The following is a 25,249-nucleotide window of genomic DNA, read 5'->3' as shown; positions in this document are numbered from 1 at the left end:
AAGACAAGCAGAACCCTTCGTGATTCGACCTCGAAGGCATATTGCCTGTGTCACACAATGATGAAAACAGACATCCAAACCCAGGATATAAGTACATTTAAAAACTCAAAACATCTAATCTAATCTAATATATCAAATTTAGATATATATCTGACCGGAGATTGAACCCGGATCTCTCTGCGTGACAGGGGGACATCGTGACCGCTGCGCCACGGAGGTCGACATATTTACCTCATATGTAGACATAAATGTGCACATACCACAATTAACTTTTTGTAATAACGGCAAAACGATTTTTCTTATCTTTGCAAAATATGAGTTTGAAAAATGCCAGTTATTTTAAAAGTAAAGACAGACATTTTAAATTCATTATACCTAACTAATAAAATAACGCTTTTATGTTACAATAACTAAAAAAATATTGTTATAATTATTAATTTATTATAAAGTCCATATCACTACATATATTTCAATCTAAAAAAACATAATAAACGACAAACAAATAAAAATATATGACGTATTTCACACATATTAATTACTGATTAAACATAGTAATTAATATTTATTATCATTATTAATCTTTTATACTTTATCGTACACCGAGTAATGTAATACAGAATTAATATTTAAATATGCAGAGATATTTTGATGTAAAGTCAATAATTAAACTTTACGCTTAATTATGTTCAAACAAGGTTCTTAAAGGTAAATACTTTAAGACCAGCTTTTAACCGCAACTTTTCTCGCGTCAGAGGTTTTTTTTATAATATAAGAGTAGCAGACGAGCATGAAGTCCACCTGATGGTAAGTGGCTACTGCCGCCCATGGACATCTGTAATCAACCCCAGATAGGATTAGATATCCTACCTGAGGTCGGCCACAGATGCGCCGCTACCCCTGAGGACTAAGCTGGAACGCCTCGGAAAAGTCTGTCTCCCTTACCACACCCTTCAAACCAGAACACAGCAGCGCCTAGCACCGCTGTTATTAGGTAGAAATAGGTGTGGCGGTGGTGCCGCCGGAGTCGAACCACATAGGGTTCTACCACCTTCAAAGGTGGATGACAAGTTGTTTTTATCTATCGAGAACAGTACTTTTTTCGCTATAAAAGGTACACTATATCCTTTTATGGACCCCTGTCAATATGTGTACAAACTTTCATAACAATCGGTTTCATTGTTAACGCATAAAATCGTAACAAATTACTTTATAATATTAGGATAAAAATATATTAAGTCACGATTCGTTATTAAGACGTGAATTCGCAACAAACTAACTAACAAACTAACATTCGCATTAAAAAGAGTACTAACTACTTTACTTAGTAAAATTTGTCCAAAGTTTGTTTGATACTTACAGATAGCCGATCCTTAGCGTGGATGTATCTGAAGCGCTGGATGTAGTAGAAGACGAGCCAGGCCAGCGAGATCACCATCAGCACTATGAACGATATTGACACGAACAGCACTGACGTTCTGGAAACAGGAGAAATCTTCTGTTAATTTTACATTTTTTTTTATAATATGGAGTAGCAGACGAGCATGCAGTTCACCTGACGGTAAGTAGCTACTGCCACTCAAAGACATCTGTAATCAACCCCAGATAGGATTAGATATTCCTACCTAACGTCGGTCACAAATGCGCCGCTATCCCTGAGGACTAAGCTGGGACGCCTCGGATACGAATGTCTCTCTTACCACACCCTTCAAACCAGAACACAGCAGCGCTTCACACTGCTGTTATTAGGCAGATATAGATGTGGCGGTGGTGCCGGAGTCGAACTACCGGGTTCTACATTCATACTTGTTGATATTACACTACGTACTTGTTGATGTTATTGTTGGGGTGTGTAAACGTCCGCCCTTTGATAACGCCGATCATGACCCTCGTGCCGTTGTCCACGAGCCGCGTGATCTCCTCGCCCTTCCACTTGTACGTGAAGATCGCGCTAATGTTGCCTGCAACAAACAATAATTGATATTAGCTTAGCTTAGCTTTATTACAAACATTATTTTTTATTATATTAGCGAGCTTTTGCCTGCGGCTTCGCTCGCGTTACGAAGTAATATTTTCATCCCCTATTTTATCCCCTTGGGGGTAGAATTGATCAAAATCCTTTCTTAGCGGATGCCTACGTCATTACATCTACCTGCATGCCAAATTTCAGCCCGATCCGTCCAGTGGTTTGGGCTGTGCGTTGATAGATCACTACGTCAGTCACCTTTGAGTTATATATATTTAGATATATGTTTAAAACAATTATCTTAAAACAAAAGCTAAAACCCGACTCATTAAAATGTAGGCTATGGGTAGGATACAATTTAAGATGAATCCAACAACACCTCATATGCTATAATCCGTTAAGCCGATTGGGCAGTACGAAAACATTACCCTCCGCATTCGATTAAAAATCTTTCTAGAAATGTCATTTTGTTGTGCCTTTTTTATAATATAGGAGTAGCAGACGAGCATGCATTCCACCTGATGGTAAGTGGCTACTGCCGCCCATGGACATCGGTAATCAACCCCAGGTAGGATTAGATATTCCTACCTGAAGGCGGCCACAGATGCGCCGCTACTCCTGAGGACTAAGCTGGAACGCCTCGGAAAACTATGTGTCCCAAATTGCCTATTCTGAAAAAACCCTTTCATTTGATACTCATATCATGGGAGTGCATAAAAATAATTATAGTATAGTGACGTCACTAATCATACATTGTCAGCCTAACTAACCGTGTATGCTTAATTTCAGATCAATCGGCTGTGGTTACCTCAGTTACCTGTACCCTTACCAGGAGTTTTTTACGTTTCGACAAATATGACCGTTTTGGTATTTGTTTACGTATGGTCCAATACGATTTCCTAGTTCTGACACAATCCGCTAGGGGCGCTGATTTGAATTTGTATGGGCAAATACGTAAACAAATACCAAAACAGTCATATTTGCCGAAACGTAAAAACTCCTGATAAGGGTACTGGTTTAAAATTCAGTTGCATAATTTGACCCTCACCTCACATATGTATGTACATTGTACATACGAACTAACAAGGCAAGTAATATAAAAGCTTACAACAAATATGTAAATACTGGCAGTTTTATTTTAAAATAATAATACATTTTTTATAAAACATAATTTTGTGTTTATGTCTTGTTTTTAACCCAGCCCAGCAGTGGGTAATGGATAATAAATTGCAATGACGTATCCACAAAGAGTCAATTTCATTCATTTCTTATTCAATAAAGTTTTTTTTAAATGCATGCATCCATTCTTGTCCAAATAGGAAAACATTACAAAGTTTTGCGAATTGATACAAAAAATCGGGCTATATTTATTTAACCTCAATAGCAGTTACTACGGCAGATAGCGATATAATCTTAGATAATGGAACTCACTAAGTCCTTAGTTCCCTTGTACTTCACTATCGTTGTGACGTCACAATCACGATAAACAAAAAGAGAAAAACAAAAACATACTAAGTGAGTTTGGGAAGTATCTGGCAGAATCTCCACTTTGAAACTCTATAAGAATTTGTAAGAGGAAATCTATGCTAGCTCTTAGGTAGGGTTGCCAACCACAGACACAAATCTAAATGTCTATTACCAACCATATATCCGTACAACCGAATAAATAGTTTTATACTACGAGTATGTTTCAGCTTTACTTTCTATGTATTGTTGTATCAACCAAGTGCAGGAAAAAGTACTTTAAAGCTGATGTTTGGCAAATGTTTGACCAATGGTCCCAAAGAGTCAAATCTCCTGAATATTATATTTCACAATAATATCACAGGAAGCGATTCACATCTCAATGTTATGCTTATCAAGGTACATATATGTAGATAATTGATTTTTTTATCAATGTATGCCCCAGTGTTATGGGCTTGTGACGTCAATCAAATGCATTTGCATTTCAATGACGTAACAGAAACTATGAATATAAAATATAATAATAACTGTTTTCTTCCCCAATTTCACACTTTTTTTGCAGATAAAAATTGATTTTTTTAGATTTCTAAGGCACCACCATTGCACCTTTTCTGGCTACTTCCAAAACATAATAGTTGCTATACTAAAGAGTAAATTTTCGAATACATGTCACTTTCCTTTCTTTTTTCTTTTATCTAATAAGATAAGTCGTACAAGCATACGTGCCCGTCACAGAAAGATCCCCTTATCTCGTTATCAATGTAATCGTTGTAACTAGACGTTTCATTATTACATTTACGCTGATAAAACATATGTAATGTAATCTTATTTTCGGCTCATATTTGCTGTCACAGTTGTTTATATTTCCTAAAACTTTCTAGAAGGATATCGATATATGTATTTACGTTTTTTTTGTGCCGTGCCTACAGTCTATCTAATGGTAAGTTATTAGCACGATATAAAGAGGTGCTACCTGATACCGATCACATATACGTTGTTACTTCTGTAGAGTAAGGTCGGTCATACGTAAGTCAGCCGGTATCCACGCCCTTAGACCAAAGCGCAGAACTACTCACTAGAAATGGATGTAGTGACCACAAGGCGCAGACTATAGTTGATAGTAGGTATTCAGTATCAACATTCATATGTATAACATTATGATATCAGTTAAACTATGTATATGTCAGATCGCCGAGCCTCGCGTCTGAACCATAGATATATTATCCTACTGACGTAGGGTGAACGATATGGAAATGCCAAATGGCGTCCCTTATAGTGCACCAAGTACTTTCGGTTCCAACAAAGACGCACACAAGAAAACAATAAATTCGGAGCCGATGGATTTACAAGTCCACACGCCATCAACGTCAATTGTCAACTCTCTCTCAAAAACGAAACAATAATCATAGTTCTTATAACAAAAAGTCGACACTTGCAACCCCATCCGGAGTTACCCGCTCCAAAAATATAGTCTACTAAAATAATTGTTAATGAAGTAATTTGAATGAAAATCATAAACTAAGCTTAAAGAGCTTCAACTCAAAATTAACTAAAATTAATTGAAAATAATAGCTCGCGCCGTTATATATATAAACAAAAAGACGATAGTCTCAAACGAAAATTCATTGACATGACAATAAAATCGTCACTAAATGTATAAAAAATACATTAATCTACCAATGTGAATGCAACGGAATGAATTAAACTATTGCAATAATTGACAAATAAATTGCAGAAGAGATGCGCGTGCGCTCATTGCGACACGACACATACGGTTGCGTCAGCTTGAGAACCACTGGACGCTATCACTCATGTAAATTATGTACGTGAAAGTACGATGCAGACGTTTAGTTATTGCACGAAATATCCCTGTTGGAATGTTGATAAGCAAAGATTTAACAAAAGAAAGTATGTATAATAGAAATACCATACTCTGAAATGCATTGAACTGTGTGTGTGTGTGTGTGTGTTCTATTTCAGTTCATACATGGGCGGCAGTCAGTATACTTGTTTATTACAGCAGTTATATAAAAAAATATTTGAGGAATATATTTGCGATCTACTTAGTAGAAAGAACTTATCTTCTTGTATTTGCATTTAGTGAGAAATGGATTTCGATAGATATATGGATAGATGGACCATTTTTGCAGCTTCAGTTTTACCACTTATACAATATGCCCCCAAACTCTTTTTCGAAGATTTTCCGTTTTTAGTAGACCCATTAACGAACTATAATGTATTATGCAAATGCATCATTATCAAACGCGTTTTTGAATCAAAATTAAGTCTTCTTCGATCGCTGGGGGGTCAATATAGACAACTTTGGGTATCACTGACAGCAACAACGTGAGCCGCACATTGATTTCCACGTTCAGCGTAGGTGTGACGCGTTACTAAGCTGTGTCTTCACTAATGCGATCGCCCGGGTTTCACTACCAAGGCTCAGTCGCCCACGCATTTACGTTATGAAGTGGTACAAATCTTTAACAGTGAATGAAACATACGAATACTATTACCATTATGAAGGTAAAACCCTTTGTGGTTTGTCTCCGGCGGCACCACAGCCAGGTATTTATGCCTATAATAGCAGTGTTAAGCGCTGCTGTGTTCTGGTTTGAAGGGAGACATATTGTTTTAAGGCGTTCCAGCTTAGAGTAGCGGCACATCTGTGGCCGACCCCAGGTAAGAATATCTAATCCTATCTGGGGTTGGTTACAGACGTCATGGGCAGCAGTAGCCACTTACCATCAGATGGACTTCATATTCGTCTGCTCCTCCTATATATAATATAAATAAGAGCTGAGAAGTCCATTTCTTTTACACAGAACACTATAATTACTAAACATTTTTTTTTATTTTTTTTAACTGGAATTTTTTTTATTGTATTTTTCTTCACTTTTACCACCAGCATAGAGTACAGTAGCTATCCTCTGCTTCTGCTGCGGCGGCAAGAGTGGAAACTCGTGGTAAACTCCGAACATACCTTTCGAAGGTTTCACACTCGTCAACAAAAAGTAAGTCTGTTTAATTCATCACATTCCACAAACGCAGAAGTTTTAAATGAGGCTTGGCATGTTTTAAAGCCGTCTAAAGCCCTCGGCTTAAATACTTTTAAGTCTAATATTATATTTATCTTATCAAAAATTACATCTGTAAGGTAGATGTATAGACTTACACCAATTATTAGTCATCAACATATATTCAATGTTATGAAATTTGTAATAATTAGCCAAGTGCAACTCACATTTTTCCGATTTGAAGGTTGTGGTAAGGGAGACAGACTTTGAAGGTGGTAGAATCCTTTGTGGTTCGACTCCGGCGGCACCACCGCCACTTATTTCTACTTAATAACAGCAGTGTTAGGCGCTGCTGTGTTCCGGTTTGAGGGTGTGGTAAGGGAGACATACTTTTCCGAGGCGTCCTAGCTTCCAGGCTAGCGGCGCATCTGTGCCCGACCTCAGATAGGAATATCTAATCCTATCTGGGGTTGATTACAGATGTCCATGGGCGGCAGTAGCCACTTAACCATCAGGTGGACTGCATGCTCGGCTGCTACTCTGATATTATAAAAAAAAACATCTGAAGGGTTCCATAAAAATATTTTTAGTATTTTTTATTATAGTAACCATTGAAGTACATGCATTGTGAATATGTGAACTGTGTAAATATTATGATTCAACAGATAAAGCGAAAAAAGTCGAAATATAGTTTATTGTATGGCGACCCCCATTTATTTTCAACTTTTTTTTTATTTTTTTGTATTTGTTGTTATAACGGCCGCCATTACGCATACTTTGTAAAAATGTCACGTGTCTGTCTATTGTGGTTAAGGCATAGACTTAATTTTTTTTTCGTTACACTACTATATCTATGGGTTAAGGAGACGCCCTGTGACAGACGGACAGACAGCGGAGTCTTGGTAATAGAGTTCCGTTTTTACCCTTTGCGTACGGAACCCTAAAAATAGTCAAAATTCGATCTTTGGTAGACAAAATTTGGATGGATCGAGTATTAATAACAGACGTTACTAATCTGGTATCTTGTACTAATGCGATCATACGGGTTTCACTGTCAAGGTGACACGGCACGCGTAGCTCCACGTACGCAAACAAACGTGAACATAATGTAATATAGATAACTTTGTTGTATGAGCCTCTATATAGCAGTGATAGCCTAGTGGTTAAACTCGGCCCCTAGATCGAGTGGTCCGAGTTTCAAATGCCAGGCATGTAACACTGATTTTTCAAAGGTATGTGCGTATTAGAAATATATAATTTACGCTTGCTTAAATGGTGAAGAAAAACATCGTGAGGAAAAGAACTAAGAAATTTAAAAAAAAGAAAAAAGATTTCAAAAGCATGTGATGTCTACCAATTCGCATTTGGCCACCGCCGTGGACAATGGCCTTATGGAGAACCTTGCCCAGCAGTGGGATAGCAAAGACAAACACCAGACCCAGAAAAGAAAACTAAATTCATCATTTAGATATCTGTCTGACCAGGAATCGAACCTGGAACCCACTGCGTGTTAGATCGATACGATGCCCGCTTCGCAGTGTAAGTCACCAGTATGTAGTATACCTACATACTGGTGACTATAAATATAATTGTACATTCCTTTGGCATACTTTATATACTAATCTATTACTAGGTATTTACTGAAACTACGTATACATGAGCATTCCAGCTGACTAAATAAATATTTATCTAGCGAATATTTAGTTCACGGTTGCAATGTAAATAGGGGCGATATAGAAAATATTTCATAAACATACTTTTTAGTTAGACTTAAAATGTGGGTTAGCTTATTTTTTGATATCTTAATAATGGCAAATATATAATTAATACTCTTATTTATATTAATAAGTTTCATACGCTGCTGCGTTTTTACGTTTTTTTGAACTAAGGTTTCAAATTTTGATTCCCGACAGATCTTTTTAGATTCAGTCTCCTTTATCTGTATTTTATTATTTTTTAAAACCCCTATTCATTTACAACATCATTACACGTCTAGTAAACCCAAAATCTAAGGTTCGATCTCGGCAAAGCAAACATTTATGACAGAAATTTGTTGAGTTGATTAATTTTCCGTTCTAAAAATACATACAAAACTTCAGTGTCTGCCTGTCAATATGGTAATAGTTGATATAAAAAGACGACTTAAACGCAAGTTTCACTAATAGAACTTGTCTAACATGTATTATATAATATTTGTAACGAGTATTTAACCGGCCACACATATTGCTTCAAATATAAAACGAATAAATTAACATACTTTGGTACAAGCCTACCGCACCTTTAAAATTAAAGTGACACTTAAAATTCAAAGTGAAAGTGTTTTATTTCCGATCTCAATTCAAGTTTTACGTATAATTTGTAATTGGATTTAATAAAAAATGTATTAAATAACGGCATTTCTATTTCACTTTAGCTTGTTCTATCTAAATATTATCTGAGCGAGAAATATTTACGAACTGCCGAATTTTGGATTACTGTAATACCTATCAATAATTCATAATTATGCTCTTAGTAATCAATGATTTCTTCTAGATGTTAGAATAGTTAAAATAAAAGACCTTTGTCTTTGCCCAGAGCATGTTTATAAATTGAATCGTAGGTGGTAGGTAGTGTGAATTTGTCCCTGTAGTTTCGGAACCAGAAACGGTATACGGTATCCCATGCCTGTCGTAAGAGGCGACTAAAAGGGGGCTTCCGGGGCTGCGGGCGGCAAGATTGGGAGCTCGAACCGTCCAGTAAGCGATCCCGGGAAGGACGGCGGTATGTGTGGTCGCATACCATCGTGAACACCAGACGGTGTGGGAGAAGTGAAAACTGCTCTCTCAGGGCAGAACCCGATCGGAGCATCGCGCTTGGAGGACTCCGGTTACGTTCCGTCGGAGATCCCGGTGTTCTCCAACAAGCGTTGAGGACGGCCATGGGGGCGGTTTTAGTGCGGTAAAAATCTCACATAACCCAGCGCCGTTCCCACGTCGTCAGGTACCTTTGGAAGGTTTCCCCTTCGTTAAGAAAAAAAAAGGTATAGTGTAAATTAGGTGTCCACAGGCGGCAGTAATCACTTACTATAATGTGAACATCAAGTACTTGCTACAACCATATATATGGTTGTAGCGAGTTTCTATATAGAAACAAACAAAAAATCTGAGAGTTGGGTAACATTTATATTCGGTAAACCTAACTTCTCATTTAAGTGTAATTGATCTCAACATATTATGACCAATATAAATAAAGTACATAACACTAAAACAAGTTATTAAGCACTTTCTCAAAATTTTGTTTTTATCGACCGATCTGTAGGTATTATCACGAAGTTGAACTTGAAAGTAAACAGCTTTAATCACGAAATGCGTATGAATAAACATAAAAATATTAGGTACTTATACCCAACAGTTCTAACCATTTTCTTCCATAATACATAAATTTGATTGAAAGCATTTATTTTTATATATTGCTCTTTGCCTATTACTAACTATTGATTTCGTTTTACTTCCTTTTAAATATTATTTATGTAACATTTTATTACAATAATTTATTGTAAAAACATATAATATTATAAAACCGTCCTAAAGCAATCTGGAACTGTAGTGTAGTAATGCTATATTTATATAAATTACGGCATTTATGTACGTAAAAATTACAGAACTCATAAATACTCTCGCACGTAAATATTTTAACGACCGACTTTATAAAAATAAAATACTTCTTTGATTTTATTGCTTAGCGGCTATTAAGATTACATTTCGCGTGACTGACAAATTTATATACAAAAGTCCATTAAAATTAAAAGAAAATTTGTTTTTGTTTTCTTATTCACATAAAGTAATACCTATAATTATATACATGCCTGGTGTACATGCTTTATATACTCAATTTTTTTCACTTGAGAATAAAACCTAGTCCCATGTCTCCGTGTAAAGTATTTACTTTTGGATAAAAGTGCATTTTAAATCGTTCAATCTGTTCCCGAGATAAAGTATAGATAAAAGCTAAATCATCACCGGCAAATTGCCAAATATTTTCAGCTCAAATCGGCATATCGCAAACACTAAATTGGCTCAAGTTTTAATAAAGAACATCGGAATTCCATAGAATAATTTGTAGTAGAAATATGATAAAGAACACATAAGAAAAATGAGTTTTTTTTCTGACAATATTAGTAGGAGGTAGTAATTGTGACATATTCCAACAGGTTTGATGATAGTTCATTTGACGTCACTTCTTAAGAAAGCTGATAGTAATAATTTACTATCAGCCCTTACCAAAATAAAAGAAAGCATGAAAATAGTACTTACGGCCATTATCAGTGGAAAGCTTCATCTTCTCGAGCGCAGTGGTATCCCGGTCATTGTAGATGATGACGGCGGAGGCGTTCGCACGCCACGCGTTCTGCACCTAAACAAACAATATCAATCGTTTTGTTTCGTGCATTTCGTTTTATGCAAATCACTCGTTTCGTTTTAAATGGAATAGATGTTTATTGTACGTTGTTTAGACGTAAATTTATTAATGTATATTGATCAAGGGTTAAACTGTGGTATGTGTTGTTGATGTAATGAAATCAATTTATTTTGATCAGTTCGTCGGGAACACTTACTGAATATCTATTACAATGAATATTATGTACTTTCTGAACTAAGAGACGGCTACGCTACTCGATTAAGATCGATCACATTTAAAATACAGAAATAATCCATACAAAAAAATATATGGATACAGTTTTCGTTTAAAAATAAAAAAAAAAACACATCTTAAAGCATTATATTACTAAACTTGTGTTACGGATTTTCAAGAAAATAGATAATAAATCGGCAAATACTATAAAGCAAAAAGACTGCTGAACATACCTATATCACTCCTATATTTAAACGAATTTAACGATATATGCTCGAAAAAGTCCACAGTCAGGTAAGTGAGAAAACATATAACATTATTATTTTCGCAGTACCTACAAGCAAATTAATAAGCAGATATTCATAACACTCTCAAAACACATTAAACGCCTTATCAAGTAACACGTAATGCTTGGCTATCTAGCAATCCATCATGATATCGACGTAGACTAATAACCCATAAAAAGTACATACGTTTTTGATTATCCATGAGAATAAACGGAAAATGAACATGCGGGCCACTTGATATCTCTATATCAAAGATATTAGGCGATATGCATGTTTGTATCGTTCGTGATGGAACAAACAGATTGATAGAAACGATTGATACACCGAAAAACCTCCAGTTACACTTGCTAAAAAAAGGTCGTCAGAACCAAACAATCTATGAAATGTGTACCGGTCAGCGAAAAAAAAAGGTCACCGAATCACAGGCGAACATTTTACATTTGGGGACTTCCATTCAACTTTCCGCCTCGGGACTTGGACGGCCTTAGTCCGGCACTGGTCCCCCATAAACCGCGCCTCTGATCGAACCTGAGACCTGAGAATCTAGCTGTTTACTGCTGTCTTCTTCTAGTCATTAGTCCACCTGGTTGGGCATTCTGTACTTCCTCCTTCTCAGACGAGGTTTTCATCCTACCCCATTAGTTGTCTGCCTTACGAACGATGTGACTATCCCAGTGGTCAAATTAATTAATCATAATTCTACTCATTTTCCTCATATTTTTAAAGTATTGTATCGCTCCTACTAAGCCCTAGAGGTCAAGGTAATACGAACAGTCGTGAAGTATATTTCCAAACGACTTTGTGATGCCAAACGATGATTTGAGAGTCCGAAACAATGCGTAATAATTGTATTAATGTATTCCGTTACGTCAAACAATTTGAGTACGTTGAACACAATCATTCCGGCGCACAAAAAAATTTGAATGTCTAGTCGCTTCGGATTAATTATACCTTCCAACTAACTAAAAAGTAATAGGCTAGTGGTTAGAAAAGCGACCTCTCAACCGGGGTTCGAGGTTCGACTCCCAGTCACATAATAATCGCGGATTTTTTTTAAACTCGTAAATCAGTATTACAAATTAATGATCAGTCACATTAACGATGAAGGGAAGCATACTGAGAAAATCTTAAATCATGTGGGTTCTCAAAGAAAATAGTAAAGTGAATAGAGTCCACCACACTTTCGAAGGCACTGCCGCTTACACCTATTTCTGCCTGATAACATTAGTGTTAAGTATTGCTGTTGTATAAGCAGTGATAGCCTAGTGGTTAAGAAACTCGGCCTCTTGATCGAGGGGTCCGAGGTTCAAATCCCAGGCACGCACCTCTGATTTTTCAAAGGTATGTGCGTATTAGAAATAGAAATTAATTATCACTTGCTAGACGGTGAAGAAAAACATCGTGAGGAAACCTGCATACCTGAGATTTTATAAAAAAAAATCTCAAAGGTATGTTAAGTCTACCAATACGCACTTGGCCAGCGCGGTGGACTATGGCCTTATCCTTGTCATTATGAGAGGAGACCGGTGCCCAGCAGTGGGACAGTAATGGGTTGTTGATGATGATGATGATTGCTGTTTTTTAGCCTTGAAGGGAGGTATCCGAGGCCTTCAAACATAGTCCATAAAGGAGCAACGTCTTTGCGGCCAACCTTTAATCTAAGAATCTAATCTTATCTGGGGTTGATTAAAAAAATACTAGTTGAGGTCGCATACTGTTTTCCCGAAACATTTTCCCGAAGGCCTATACAAAACCAATGCATTATATTCAACTTTTTCATTACCTCGTTTCAAACGATTCATATGGAAAACAAAACTCATTAAAACAGAAATAAACACAAAACCGTGAATGTCATTTGAAAGAGCAACCGATTGTTCTAGAATTGTGTTATTATAATTTTTATTATTTACAATGAACACTTGTTTCAACAGAGTATGGCAATACAATGTTATTTTTGTTTTTACATTTCATTTTATTTCTTTGTACAATGGAGTATGAAAGTACTTTACAATTTTGAACGAGTTGCTTGTCATTTTTAACCGACTTCGAAAAAGGAGGAGGTTACTCAATTCGACCGTATATATATTTTTTTTTTTTTTTTATGTTTGTTCGGCGATTTTTTCGCGATGCCGCGACCGATCGACATGATTCATACACCATTGTATGCGGCTAGTTTCACAGGGGGTCCCATTTCGAGGAAATTTGAAAATTTCCGCCAGTTTTCCCGGAAAATTGGAAAAACCCGATTTCATATAAACTTGAATAAGTCGAGTATTTCTTAACCAATTTTAATTTTCTTTTTTTCATATGAAAGGGTGTTTCGTTGCGGTACTTTCCTACCTTAACATTAGTACGCTCTGATGATTAGAATTTAAGTTATGGGGTGGAACTCATCATCACTACCCCTGCTTTTTACATATTTTATGACAACGTACCTTCTGCCCACTCAATTCTCATGAAACTTAAAATGAACATTGAGTATCTAGGTTATCATGATATGATGGAAAATTTGACCTTCAACTCTTCAACCCTGGTAATGCAGAAGTGCCTCCTGCCTCAACCATACAAATTAGGCATTTGGAACTTATGGATATTTAATAAAGTCGATAAGTTGAGATATATGATGGAAAATTTGACCTTCCACTCTTCAACTCTGATAATGCAGAGGTGCCTCCTGCCTCAGCCATACAAGTTAGGCATTTGATGCTTATGAATATTCAATAAGGTTGATAGGTAGAGATATATGATGGAAAATTTGACCTTCTACTCTTCAACTCTGATAATGCAGAAGTGCCTCCTGCCTCAACCATACAACTTAGGCATTTGGAGCTTACGAATATATGATAAGGTCTTTGAGTAGATACATATGATGGAAGATATGACCTTCAATTCTTCAATCCTGATGATGCAGAGGTTCCTCCCATGTAAAGTATATAGATTAGACATTTGTTGTAATGAAGTAGCTAGACAGAGATATATGATGAAAAATTTGACCATCAATTCCTTTTTCTTTTCTTAACTATTGAATTAAGGTAAATTGGACCGGTTCACTCGCAGAGTTTTACCACCTAGTTTGATTTATTTACTTATCTGTTCCTACCTAACCTAGCCAATAATTAGTATCTCATAAAGCTTCGCCTATAGTGTTTCGTATTGAATTGGTTAGGTTAGGTTGGAACATATAAGACAATATAAAACTAAGCGAGAAGGGCGCGGCAGCGCCCTGCGAGCGGGTGGGTCCAATCCGTATCTATTCAGACCTTACCTTTATTCATGATCACATTTATACAATTTTACATAATATTAATACAAACGTTAGCATATCATCACTAAAAAGGGTGAAAAAAAAAATTTTAACAAAAAAATAAAACCGACTTCTATGTCACTACAAAGTAAAAAATAATTGAAATAAATGTTGGTTTAGTACATATTTCTGAAGTCGGCGCTCATATTGGACACGCTGTTATCAAACGAAATATATTGAGCGCCGACTTCAGAAATATGTACTAAACCAACATTTATTTCAATTATTTTTTACTTTGTAGTGACATAGAAGTCGGTTTTATTTTTTTGTTAAAATTTTTTTTAGCGGACTGCAATGGGTGATGTTTTCAAGCCTATGTTTTATCTATGTATCATTCTTTAGCCCTTTCTTTTGTTTACGAGGGGGAAACCTTCAAAAGGTACCCGGTGTCATGGGAGCGACGCAGGGTTGCGTAGAGGGCTCCGGGATCTCCAGAGGAACGCAACCGGAGCCCTCTTAGCGCGTTGCCCCGTCGGGCTTTGCCCAGGTGAGCTTGGCTCGCCACACCGTCTGGACCACACATACCGCCGTCCTTCCCGGGGCCGCTGGCTAGGCGGTTCGAGCTCCCACTCTTGCCACCCGCAACCCTGGAAGCCCCCTTTTAGTCTCCTCTTACGACAGGCAGGCGATACCGTAGCCCTATTCTGGTCCCGAAACTACAGGGACAATCATTCTTTAGCCTTAAGGTCCAAACAGCTTGACGGATTTTAACAAATGAGTTGTCGTTGGATTCGCGTAAATTGTGGGAGTATTACTTCGTTTTTCAGTTGTTTTTGGGCAGTCTTGTTTTTTGTTTTAATTAATATTTATATTAAATTGTTTCAACTTATTTCTACTAACAGTAATGTAATTTAATGCTGTTGTCTTGGTCTGATCACGCACGTTTAGTAATACGAGGCATTCCAGCTTAGTCTTGAAACTTTAACATTTATTCGGATTGGTTTAAATCAATCACAACAATGAAATATTATATTTTCGAATATGTTAAATTTAAAGATTTAAAGATTTTTATTGAACATAAAACATTAATTCACAAATAGTAATTGTTCGTAAACGACTGCTATAGTTAAGAACTGTGACGCAGCCATTTACGCCCACCTCTGGACAATGAGGAAGTATGTTCTGCTTACTGAACTAATACAATTTTCTTTTACAACTATAATAAATATATATGATTACAAATACATTTAGTAAATTACGTAATTATAGTTACAATTTTAAGAAGAGAATAGCCAATAACTTTAATATATGTATGTGCATGTGTGCGCGTGTGTGTGTGTGTTTGTGTGCGTGCGTGTTTGTGTTTGTGTGTGTGTGTTTGTGTGTGTGTGTGTGTGTGTGTGTGTGTGTGTGTGCGTGTGCGCATGTGTGGATGTATGTGTACTGTCATTTTCCTACTATAAGTGTTTCACACTCATTATATGTGAGAGTTTTAAGATATTTTGTAATTTTTGATTTTACTTCCCAGTACGTGAGCGGATAAATATTGATTATTTTGTTAACTGTATTATAAACTCTAGATGCAATATAGTTATAGTGTCGTCTTGAAAGTGCTGTGCGCCCGTTATTCAATTTACAGATTCGACCAGTTCGCCGAGGATAATTTCTAAAAGGTAAGCTAAGGTGTTTTCGCAAGAGTATCTTTTGAAGGAACAGAAGCACTACCATGAGTTTACAAAAGTATTACTCGCTAGCGACTGCGTAAAATAAATGTATGAAAAATTGTACAGCGCCTCTGGTGGTTACTCGTAGAAGTAAAATCCGTAGTGGCGTAACTCGATACGTAAAAAACCTATCGAAATCAAATCGCTAGCGAATGTCATTATGATCTATTGCCATACAAATTCGGTCCCATGAGTCATTAATTTGACAGACGTTGTCAAGAAATACCGTAACGATAGTAGTTATGTTATTCACTAGCAAAATGACAATAGTTTTCTATTTACTATTTCTATAGTGGCGTTTCTATGCCAACTCATGGTAGTGCTACAGCTGTCTTACAGTCAAAACGTTGGCAATTTTATAAAGTTCTGTGGTAGAAAATAAAATAGGTTTCGATAACATCACTTTTAGCACTGCTCTTTGAGCTCTTTCCAAACGAAGGAAGCTAGTTTTAACAGAGCCACCCCAGGCCGCTATACAGTAAGTGAGAACGGACTGAGTCAAAGAGAAGTATACAGTCATTAGAGTTTTCTGGTCCGCAACTGCTCTTAGGTTTTTAAAGACATATATTAATTTCCTGACTCTAGACGTTGTTGTTTCGATCTGTTTCTTCCATGTCATCAAGCTGTCAACATATACTCCTAAATATTTAACACAAGATGTGTAAGTTATTTCGGGGCAGGAGCAAGGAGTATAACCACTCGTGCACTGATGGGCCACCACAGGAAATGGTTGTTTCGGCAAATTTGAAGAATTAATAGCAAAGGTAGTGAATACAGTTTTAGTTAAATTAATAGTTAGTAAGTTACTATCTAACCATGAAATTACTGCCCTCATTGCAGCTTCAGCATGAAAGCGAGCTTCTTGCCAAGAAGCTCCCTGAACGAGTAAAGCAGTGTCATCTGCATAGGCGAATATTTTAGTGTGGTTTAAGGTCAAGTTACACAGGTCATTGACATATATAAGAAATAAGGTAGGTCCGAGGACACTACCTTGAGGAACGCCACAGGTCAAAGGTAACGCGTCACTTGTGTAAGGACGAATTAATACTCTTTGTTTTCGCTCGCACAGATAGTTTTTGAAAATGTCGAGGACTACTCCTCGTACTCCGATGTGCTCCAGTTTATTTATAAGTATGGGAATAGAGACTGTATCGAATGCCTTAGAGAGATCTAAAAATATACCAATAGTCTTATGTTTGGTATTAATGTTGCTTACAACAGTATCCGTAAGCTGTAAGACTGCATCCTCAGTGGATTTCCCTTTCCGAAAGCCATACTGATTGTTAGAGATAATGGAAAAGGTGTTAAGGTAATTTATTAATCTGTTATTAAGAATTTTTTCTATTATTTTGGAAAGCGTTGATAATACGGATATTGGGCGGTAGTTAGTAACACTGTGTGTATCTCCATTTTTATGTATTGGGTGTACGAGAGCCTCTTTGAATACCGTTGGGAAGACACCAGTGGAGAAGCAAAGGTTAAAAATATGCGTTATTACTGGTGTTATATGATGTCGAGCGGCTTTTAATAGGGATGAGGAGATGTTGTCCCAACCAATAGCACACTGTTTTAGACCTATAATCAATTGCTCAACTTCTTCATTATCCGTTTTAATCAGGGCCATAGAATTTACCATGGAATTACTTAACGATGGTGTAGAGCTGTTATCATATTTAGATGCGGTTTTAAATTTAGATGCAAGGTCTTTGCCAATATTACTAAAATAGTCATTTACAAAGTTTACGGATTGTTCGGGCGTAGCAGCTGTCTGAAGTAAATCGGTGGGCGTATTAATTTTAGCGTTGAAATTAATGATGTTTTTAATTACCTTCCATGTAGCTTTAGGATTATTCTTAGCTTTATGAAACTCTAACCGTTCATAAGCTTGTTTAACACGTTTCAACAGATTCCTGCAGTAGTTTCTATAGCGCGTATATGTAATTTTGGCTACCTGGTTATCAGGGTCTCTTTTGGTGAGTTTGTGTAGGCGATCGCGATTTCGTACACATCGCAGGAGGCCGGCTGTCATCCACGGTTTGATTATGCGTTGTTTACTAGGAATTTTTACAATGCGTGAATGAGTATTAACTATATTCATTATAATATGTACAAATGCATTCGCTGCCAGCTCAGCGTCACTCATCGATAGAATAAATGAAAAATTAAATTCTTCGAGGTCTTTCACACAAGCACTCTCGTCATTAATTATTCTAGTGCAAGCAGCTTTACTCTTCCTAATATTCTTATTACAACTTAAAATTATTGGGGCATGATCTGTAATAAATGGCTCAACCACTAGTGTGATACAGGGAGTATTCGTTTTTAGTAAAACATGGTCCAGGCAGCTATTGTTCCTGGTAGGAAAGATATGAGCAGGTAGCATAGCATGCGTTGCAGCTAAAGTCAAATATATATCTGCAAGTGGATCCTCATTTCCAGGCACTATGTTAATGTTCATATCCCCAATTAATGAGATAGTATTAAATTGCGACAAAAGTTTTAATGATTTATCCAAAGACGTTAAAAAATTTGATATATTCCTCACTGAGGGGGAGCGATAAACAGCAACAATGGCCAATTCATTAGTGAACTTTAAGATAAGTCCATTGGCATCAATAAGAGCAGGTTTAACAACTGTACACGCTAAGCCATTCCTAACAAATGCCACCACTCCGTCATTCTGATTGTCAAATTTACTTTTGTAAGAACTATAGCCGGGTAAAATAGGCAAGTGAGGACACTTGCTCAACCAGCACTCGCTTAGAACAAGCACATCAAACATAATGTTAATACGCTTCAAGAGAACTAGAAGTTCTCCAAAATTACAGCCAATGCTTCTTATGTTTAGATGAAAGACCGTCAATGAGCTACTTTGGTTTCTTAGGTACTTTATGCAATCTTCAGGTAGACAGGTATACGATTATATATATAGAGACAGATATAGCCTCGATGTCATTACTAATTTCAAGTGTACTATCCATAATGGGTGGAAGGAAAAACAAATGATAATTGGAAATTGAATAGCGGGGAATGCATTGCTACGTAGCGATTTATGATAGATAATTGAAATATGCAGTACTGGGTGTAAATGAGTAGTGATAGAGTAATGTGAGTGTATTTGTTACAAAATTGAGGGAGTGTGTGTTTTTTATTAATGAATATAAATGACAAGCAACTTTTCAAAACCATCGATAAGCAGATTATAAAGCTAAGAAATAAAACATAAGGAGACCACCAAGACTTTTGCACTATTAGTCACAGGTTATTAGCAGTTTTTAAATTTTCTAAATCGAGCTCAGATCTTATTTGAATAGCAGCCGAGCCTTCTTTTTTCCGCATGAATATTCGGCCATGCGATACCCAACAATGGTCATAAGAATTAGAGCGCCCATATTCCTTGCTCAAGTAAAGAATCCTTTTCATTTTAGGTGTTAAATTTTCAGAGATAAACACCGGTTTACGCGGGCCACTCAAGCGAAGGGATTCCGTACTAAATTTACTAGTTCTATTATTCTTGTTATAGTCCTTGTATTTACGTACCATGGTTTCCTTTGTTAGTACGCTTGTAAAATCTGCAATGATAGTCCTATCTTCAGAATCCTTTTTAGTTAGCCGGAAAACATCCCTAACCGAGTGTTGGTCAACATGGGTATTTAAAACACTGGCAATAGTTTGAACATGCTTCAGAAGGGTCTGTTTTGTTTCACCTGGGACATAGGGGATATTTTTAATCTCTACACAGGTTGCCCGTTTGTGCCGTTCAAAGTGTTCCATCTTCTCCTCTAGTAATTGTATCTGTTGTAAATTTTTGTTACGTTCAAAATTTAGTGTTTCTATCTGAGTCTGTATGGAGTCAAATTTGTTGGCAAGGAATTCTGCGGTAGTTTGCATATTAATATTCTGCGTTTTTATTTCTTCAATAGCCACAGATATTTTCTCCATTTTTAAATCCTGGGAACGCTGGTGCACCTTGAACTCCTCAAACATAGATTTCATTTCTGACATAAAGTCGCTTAACTGTGTTTCGGGGTTATCAATTCGCTTACGCTTAGAACGCTGTGTGACGCTGTGAATTCCAACGTCCAACTCCTCGGCTGATCTAGGTTTATTTAGGTCCGGTTCGGACGCGCAGTGCTGTAAATTTTGCAATACTGTGGAAGTTGAGTCATATAGTTTGCTCGGTTGTTCTTGCGTTTGAAACGGTTGCGGTGTGTTTGGAGGTGTGCGTCGGAGTGGCATGTCTACGTTGTGTATATATATATATGTATATATATATATATATATATATATTTAATAATATATTTAATAACTCAGCAGCGATTACACCCTCAGTTTGCAGCAAGTTAATACACAACACGTACCAGGAGCTCATAGACGCACGGTATTATAAGCTAGGCACCGAGTAGCAGTGGGCGGGGCGTGTGCAGATAACAGCCAACTCGTTTCGCCAACAGTTTCCAATGTTCAACAGGTGGTATGCTGCAGATTGGATGTAGTTGAGGTAGGGGCAGCGCGTGCGCAGATAACGGCCAACTCGTATCGCCAACAGTTTCTAATGTTCAACAGGTGGTATGCTGCAGATTGGATGTAGTTGAGGTAGGGGCAGCGTGTGCGCTTGTATTTGCGTGCGTCTGTGATTCGCAAGTAATCGAATAGACGAGTATAGGCGGAGCTTATTACATACCACGTCGAGACAGAGATATCGCCGTCTTCGTTGTCGTCCGCTGCCTTCTTAGCACTTATGAACTCCGAATATTTAACACTAATTAATTTTCACAAAATCGGCAATTATTTTATTAAATGAGTTAGACAAGAGTTCGAGGCACGTCTACTCACAACGGAAGTCCAGGGGGAAGGGGAAATAAAATAAATGATTACTATTTTTTTCAAGGAGTTTTGTCTATTGGCAATGTACCTGTGTAATACTATTAACACATAATATAATACAAACATACAATAACTTAACGATTTTTTTAACCTGTATCTACTAACACCCGTTATTAATATTTAATCCAATTTTTGTCTACCAAAGATCGCAATTTGACAATTTCTAGAATGCAGAAAATATCAAATGTCGACTTTTGGTAGAAGAAACATTGGATAGGTTATTGATAATGGGCGTTACCAGAGCATAGTTACTCAAAGTAATTTTTCGAGAAACCAATGGATTGGTTTAAACAATTATTCGATTCGATAAATAAATATTAGGAAGGAAATGATTTCAATTTTCTCATTTCGTTCATTCAAATTCAATCTCGACACGCGCGGATGTAATTTAATATTGGCGGGAAACGTTGACTTATTCAGATTTCAATATCTAATATCTTAAATAATCCCCATATAATGCAAGAAAATCTTTTCATTCATGAGAATGTTGGAAATGATGTATTGTATTAATGGGTATAAGGCAGAGACTTAGTCGTAACTTATCACCGCTGCAATAAGGCAGAAATAGGCATTGCGGTGGTCTTCCCTGTTGTTCCGGGAGCAGAATAGGACTACGGTAAATGGCGACTAAAAGGGGGCTTCTGGGGTTGCGGGCGAGAGTGGGAGCTAGAACCGCCCGGCCAGCGGCCAGCGGGAAGGACGGCAAAATGTGTGATCGCGTACCGTCGTACCAACCAGACGGTGTGGCAACCGGTGTGGTACCAACCAGCGGCATGCTCACATGGGTGGAACCCGACGGGGCAACGCGCTAAGAAGACTCCAGTTGCGTCCTTTGGAGATCCCGGAGTCCTCTGCGCAGCGCCGAGGACGGCCACCGGGGGCGTTTTAGTGCGGTAAGAATCCCACACAACCTCGTGTCGCTCCCACGGCATCGGGAACCTTTTGAAGGTTTACCCTTCATTAAAAAGGCAACTAACAGTTACCCACCTTTTCAATTAATTAGCGTGCATTAAAATATGTAAACTCATATTGAAACAAGTGAACATTGTAGGTACCTAAATCGCTAAAACAATAACAAAACTCCAGAACAATTATGTTAGCGTAGCTTTCAAATGTCTTTCACGGCTTGTATTAAATTTCTGTTTTTGACGAGTATTCAAAGGTATTCCAGTAATTTGTTTTATTGCCACTGTGATAATTAAAACTGAGCTCAGAATTCCCATAGAGTCGTGATATCAACGCCGGCGTTATAACTAATAATTTTTATGTTGTTTTTGTTTGTGTATAAGCAAATTTTACCACGCTTTTATTAGCTTGACCTGTATGTATGTAACGGAACCTTTGAACTCAATTTACCGGCTTTACTTTGAAATTCAATTAATTTAAAATTTTGAACACTTATTAAAATTATTACAAAACACGATTTTAATAAATTTGTCCTTCCTATTCAGCAGAATCGTCAGAATTAACGATTTTCCTTGAGGGAGTGTAGCGTGGTTTTTAGTTTTCAAACTATAATTATTATTTGTATATAAGCAATTTTTTCGATTATGTAAAATGTGTAAGAGAGGTGTTGATGTAGAAATATAGATAAAACTTCGTCACGCTAGAAAATGGAAACATTACGGTCAGGGTGCTTAGCAAAATGGGATATTATGCTTCTAAGTGCTACACTTTGTAGCTACAAAGCTGTCGCTCAGGCTAGTCAACCATTTCATTTAATTGCGTTCGTAGCCGTATATTTAATTGGCCATAATCTTTACGCTGAACCACGTGATTCCGTCTATTATATACCACTGTTCTACTACAGTTGTTCTTATTGGATCGAGATGTTACGATGATGATGTAGATACGCTCAAGGGCGACAGACCGCGCTGGCAATCGCCGTCGACAAAACGAACAAAACACTATCGCATCGCTGGTCGCCGTTGATTGTGGACTGTCACGAGCCGTCGTGTAGTCCGTCAGCGATCACCGCCGACGGCCATCGTCTGTTGCCGCCTGTTGTTTGCGACTACAAGCTAACAGTCGACGACAATCGGCAACGGTCGTCAGTAGAAATTGGCGCTCATTTATTATTACTTTATTGTTATTCGTAAGTTCCCTCGCTAAATAAAAAGAGGTACCCCGAATACAGACAATTACAGTTTTTACAATTTTGGTTAGAGGACTCATGCTTTTGCACCATACCTTGATCTCAAAGTTGCAGCTCCCGCGTCTCATGACCGCGATCCAGGGTTGTGTAGGCAGCGGCTGGTCAGGCTGGGCGGTGGACAGCAGTGGCCAGGTGCATCCAGTGTGGTCCAGCGCACCCCCAATGCCCTTCGCTCGCACGTGAACAGCCATGCCCCTCGATGAACTGATGTATCCCTCGCCATATTTACCGGACTGTAAAGATAAGGTTATTGTTAGCTTTTCGTTAAAGATAAAAGATAATTATGTAACATGAGTTTGTTTAAACTATGTTTTCTTTATATATAGTACTGGAAAAAATTAAGGGATCAAAAAAAAATTCCAAATTTTTCGGTAGTTTTCAACAGGCCGTAACTTTGAGAGAAATGGTCGTACAGGAAATAAAAAAAAAGGAAATTGTAGCTCCAAGTGTCTAGTTTTTGGATTAGAACTTCAAAATTTTGTAGCCTCCGCGGTTTCTGAGTAATCGTAGAAAAACCAGCAACAAAAAAATTTTCAAAATTTTTTTAGTTTTTTTTTTGGTCTACGGGCGTGGAAAAATTTTTTTTAGCTTAACCACCATAAGGATCGGATACTTTGTTCATTTAGCTTTAATTTCTTTTTTTAAACACCCTGATACGTCCACTCCTCGCTGAGATATCGGTCTTCAAATGGAAAAGGATCTTTTTGTCTTTGATTATCGATATCTCAGCAACCAATGATCGTACAGAAAGTTAAAGATGGGTTTCAAGAACTTGAATAAATTCCCCTTAACGACTGTCCATTGTTTTTTCGAAAAAAAAATTTTTTTTCTTTCTGTCACATGAATTTGAAAATGCAACAAAAAAAGGGCTTTTGGTGTTTTTTTGGAAAATCAAGCGCTGGATCGTAAATATTGAGGAAACCACTAATGTTAAGTGTGCCTTTTACAGTTCAATATGTCCAAAAAAACCCTACAAAGAATCAAATTAATCCAGCCAGCCGTTTTTTTGTTTCACTTGATCGATTTTTTGAAAAAATTAAAGGATCATGTTTTTTGCTCTGAAAAGCTCATAATTTTTAAAAATGAGAAAAAAAAATTGTTTTTCCGAGCTTTTTCCACATTTTTGTTCCAGAAAGTGCTTAAATTTTCAAAAAGAAAAGAAAAAAAAACTCCGAAAAAACAATGGACAGTCGTTAAGGGGAATTTATTCAAGTTCTTGAAACCCATCTTTAACTTTCTGTACGATCATTGGTTGCTGAGATATCGATAATCAAAGACAAAAAGATCCTTTTCCATTTGAAGACCGATATCTCAGCGAGGAGTGGACGTATCAGGGTGTTTAAAAAAAGAAATTAAAGCTAAATGAACAAAGTATCCAATCCTTATGGTGGTTAAGCTAAAAAAAATTTTTCCACGCCCGTAGACCAAAAAAAAAAACTAAAAAAATTTTGAAAATTTTTTTGTTGCTGGTTTTCTACGATTTCTCAGAAACCGCGGAGGCTACAAAATTTTGAAGTTCTAATCCAAAAACTAGACACTTGGAGCTACAATTTCCTATTTTTTTATTTCCTGTACGACCATTTCTCTCAAAGTTACGGCCTGTTGAAAACTACCGAAAAATTTGGAATTTTTTTTGATCCCTTAATTTTTTCCAGTAGTGTAGAATTTATGTACATTTGGTTAACTCTCAGAATATTGCGTTTCTTAAAACACTTTTCAGCGATCATATACGTTATGTCTATAAAATCAAATAACATTATTCTTGGATACAAGTAAAATGCGTTTACAATCCACTTATTAAGCGATACGTTGCTACTCCTGAAGACAAGTCGGAAAGCCTCGGAAAAGTCTCCCTACCACACCCTTTCAACCAAATACAGCAACGCTCAACACTGCT

At 37.0% G+C, this 25,249-nt stretch overlaps 1 protein-coding gene across 1 annotated transcript in view; it reads right to left on the bottom strand.

The window, feature by feature from the left end:
* LOC140754432 (E3 ubiquitin-protein ligase goliath) overlaps positions 1-25,249 on the bottom strand; it is a 117,390-nt gene that overhangs the window by 6,628 nt on the left and 85,513 nt on the right. The window contains exons 3-6 of the mRNA XM_073089440.1: positions 23,388-23,585; positions 10,737-10,836; positions 1,826-1,958; positions 1,358-1,475 (exon numbers count right to left, since the gene is read on the bottom strand). Coding sequence (XP_072945541.1) covers positions 1,358-1,475; positions 1,826-1,958; positions 10,737-10,836; positions 23,388-23,585 — 549 coding nt within the window. The remainder of the gene's footprint in view (positions 1-1,357; positions 1,476-1,825; positions 1,959-10,736; positions 10,837-23,387; positions 23,586-25,249) is intronic.

Source organism: Epargyreus clarus, unplaced genomic scaffold (assembly GCF_041222505.1).
Source record: "Epargyreus clarus isolate Ecla_fem2 unplaced genomic scaffold, WU_Ecla_fem_2.2 ptg000029l, whole genome shotgun sequence".
Taxonomy (NCBI): Eukaryota; Metazoa; Arthropoda; class Insecta; order Lepidoptera; family Hesperiidae; genus Epargyreus; species Epargyreus clarus.
Note: the sequence above shows the minus strand (reverse complement) of the source record. Positions and strands in the feature narration are given on the sequence as shown.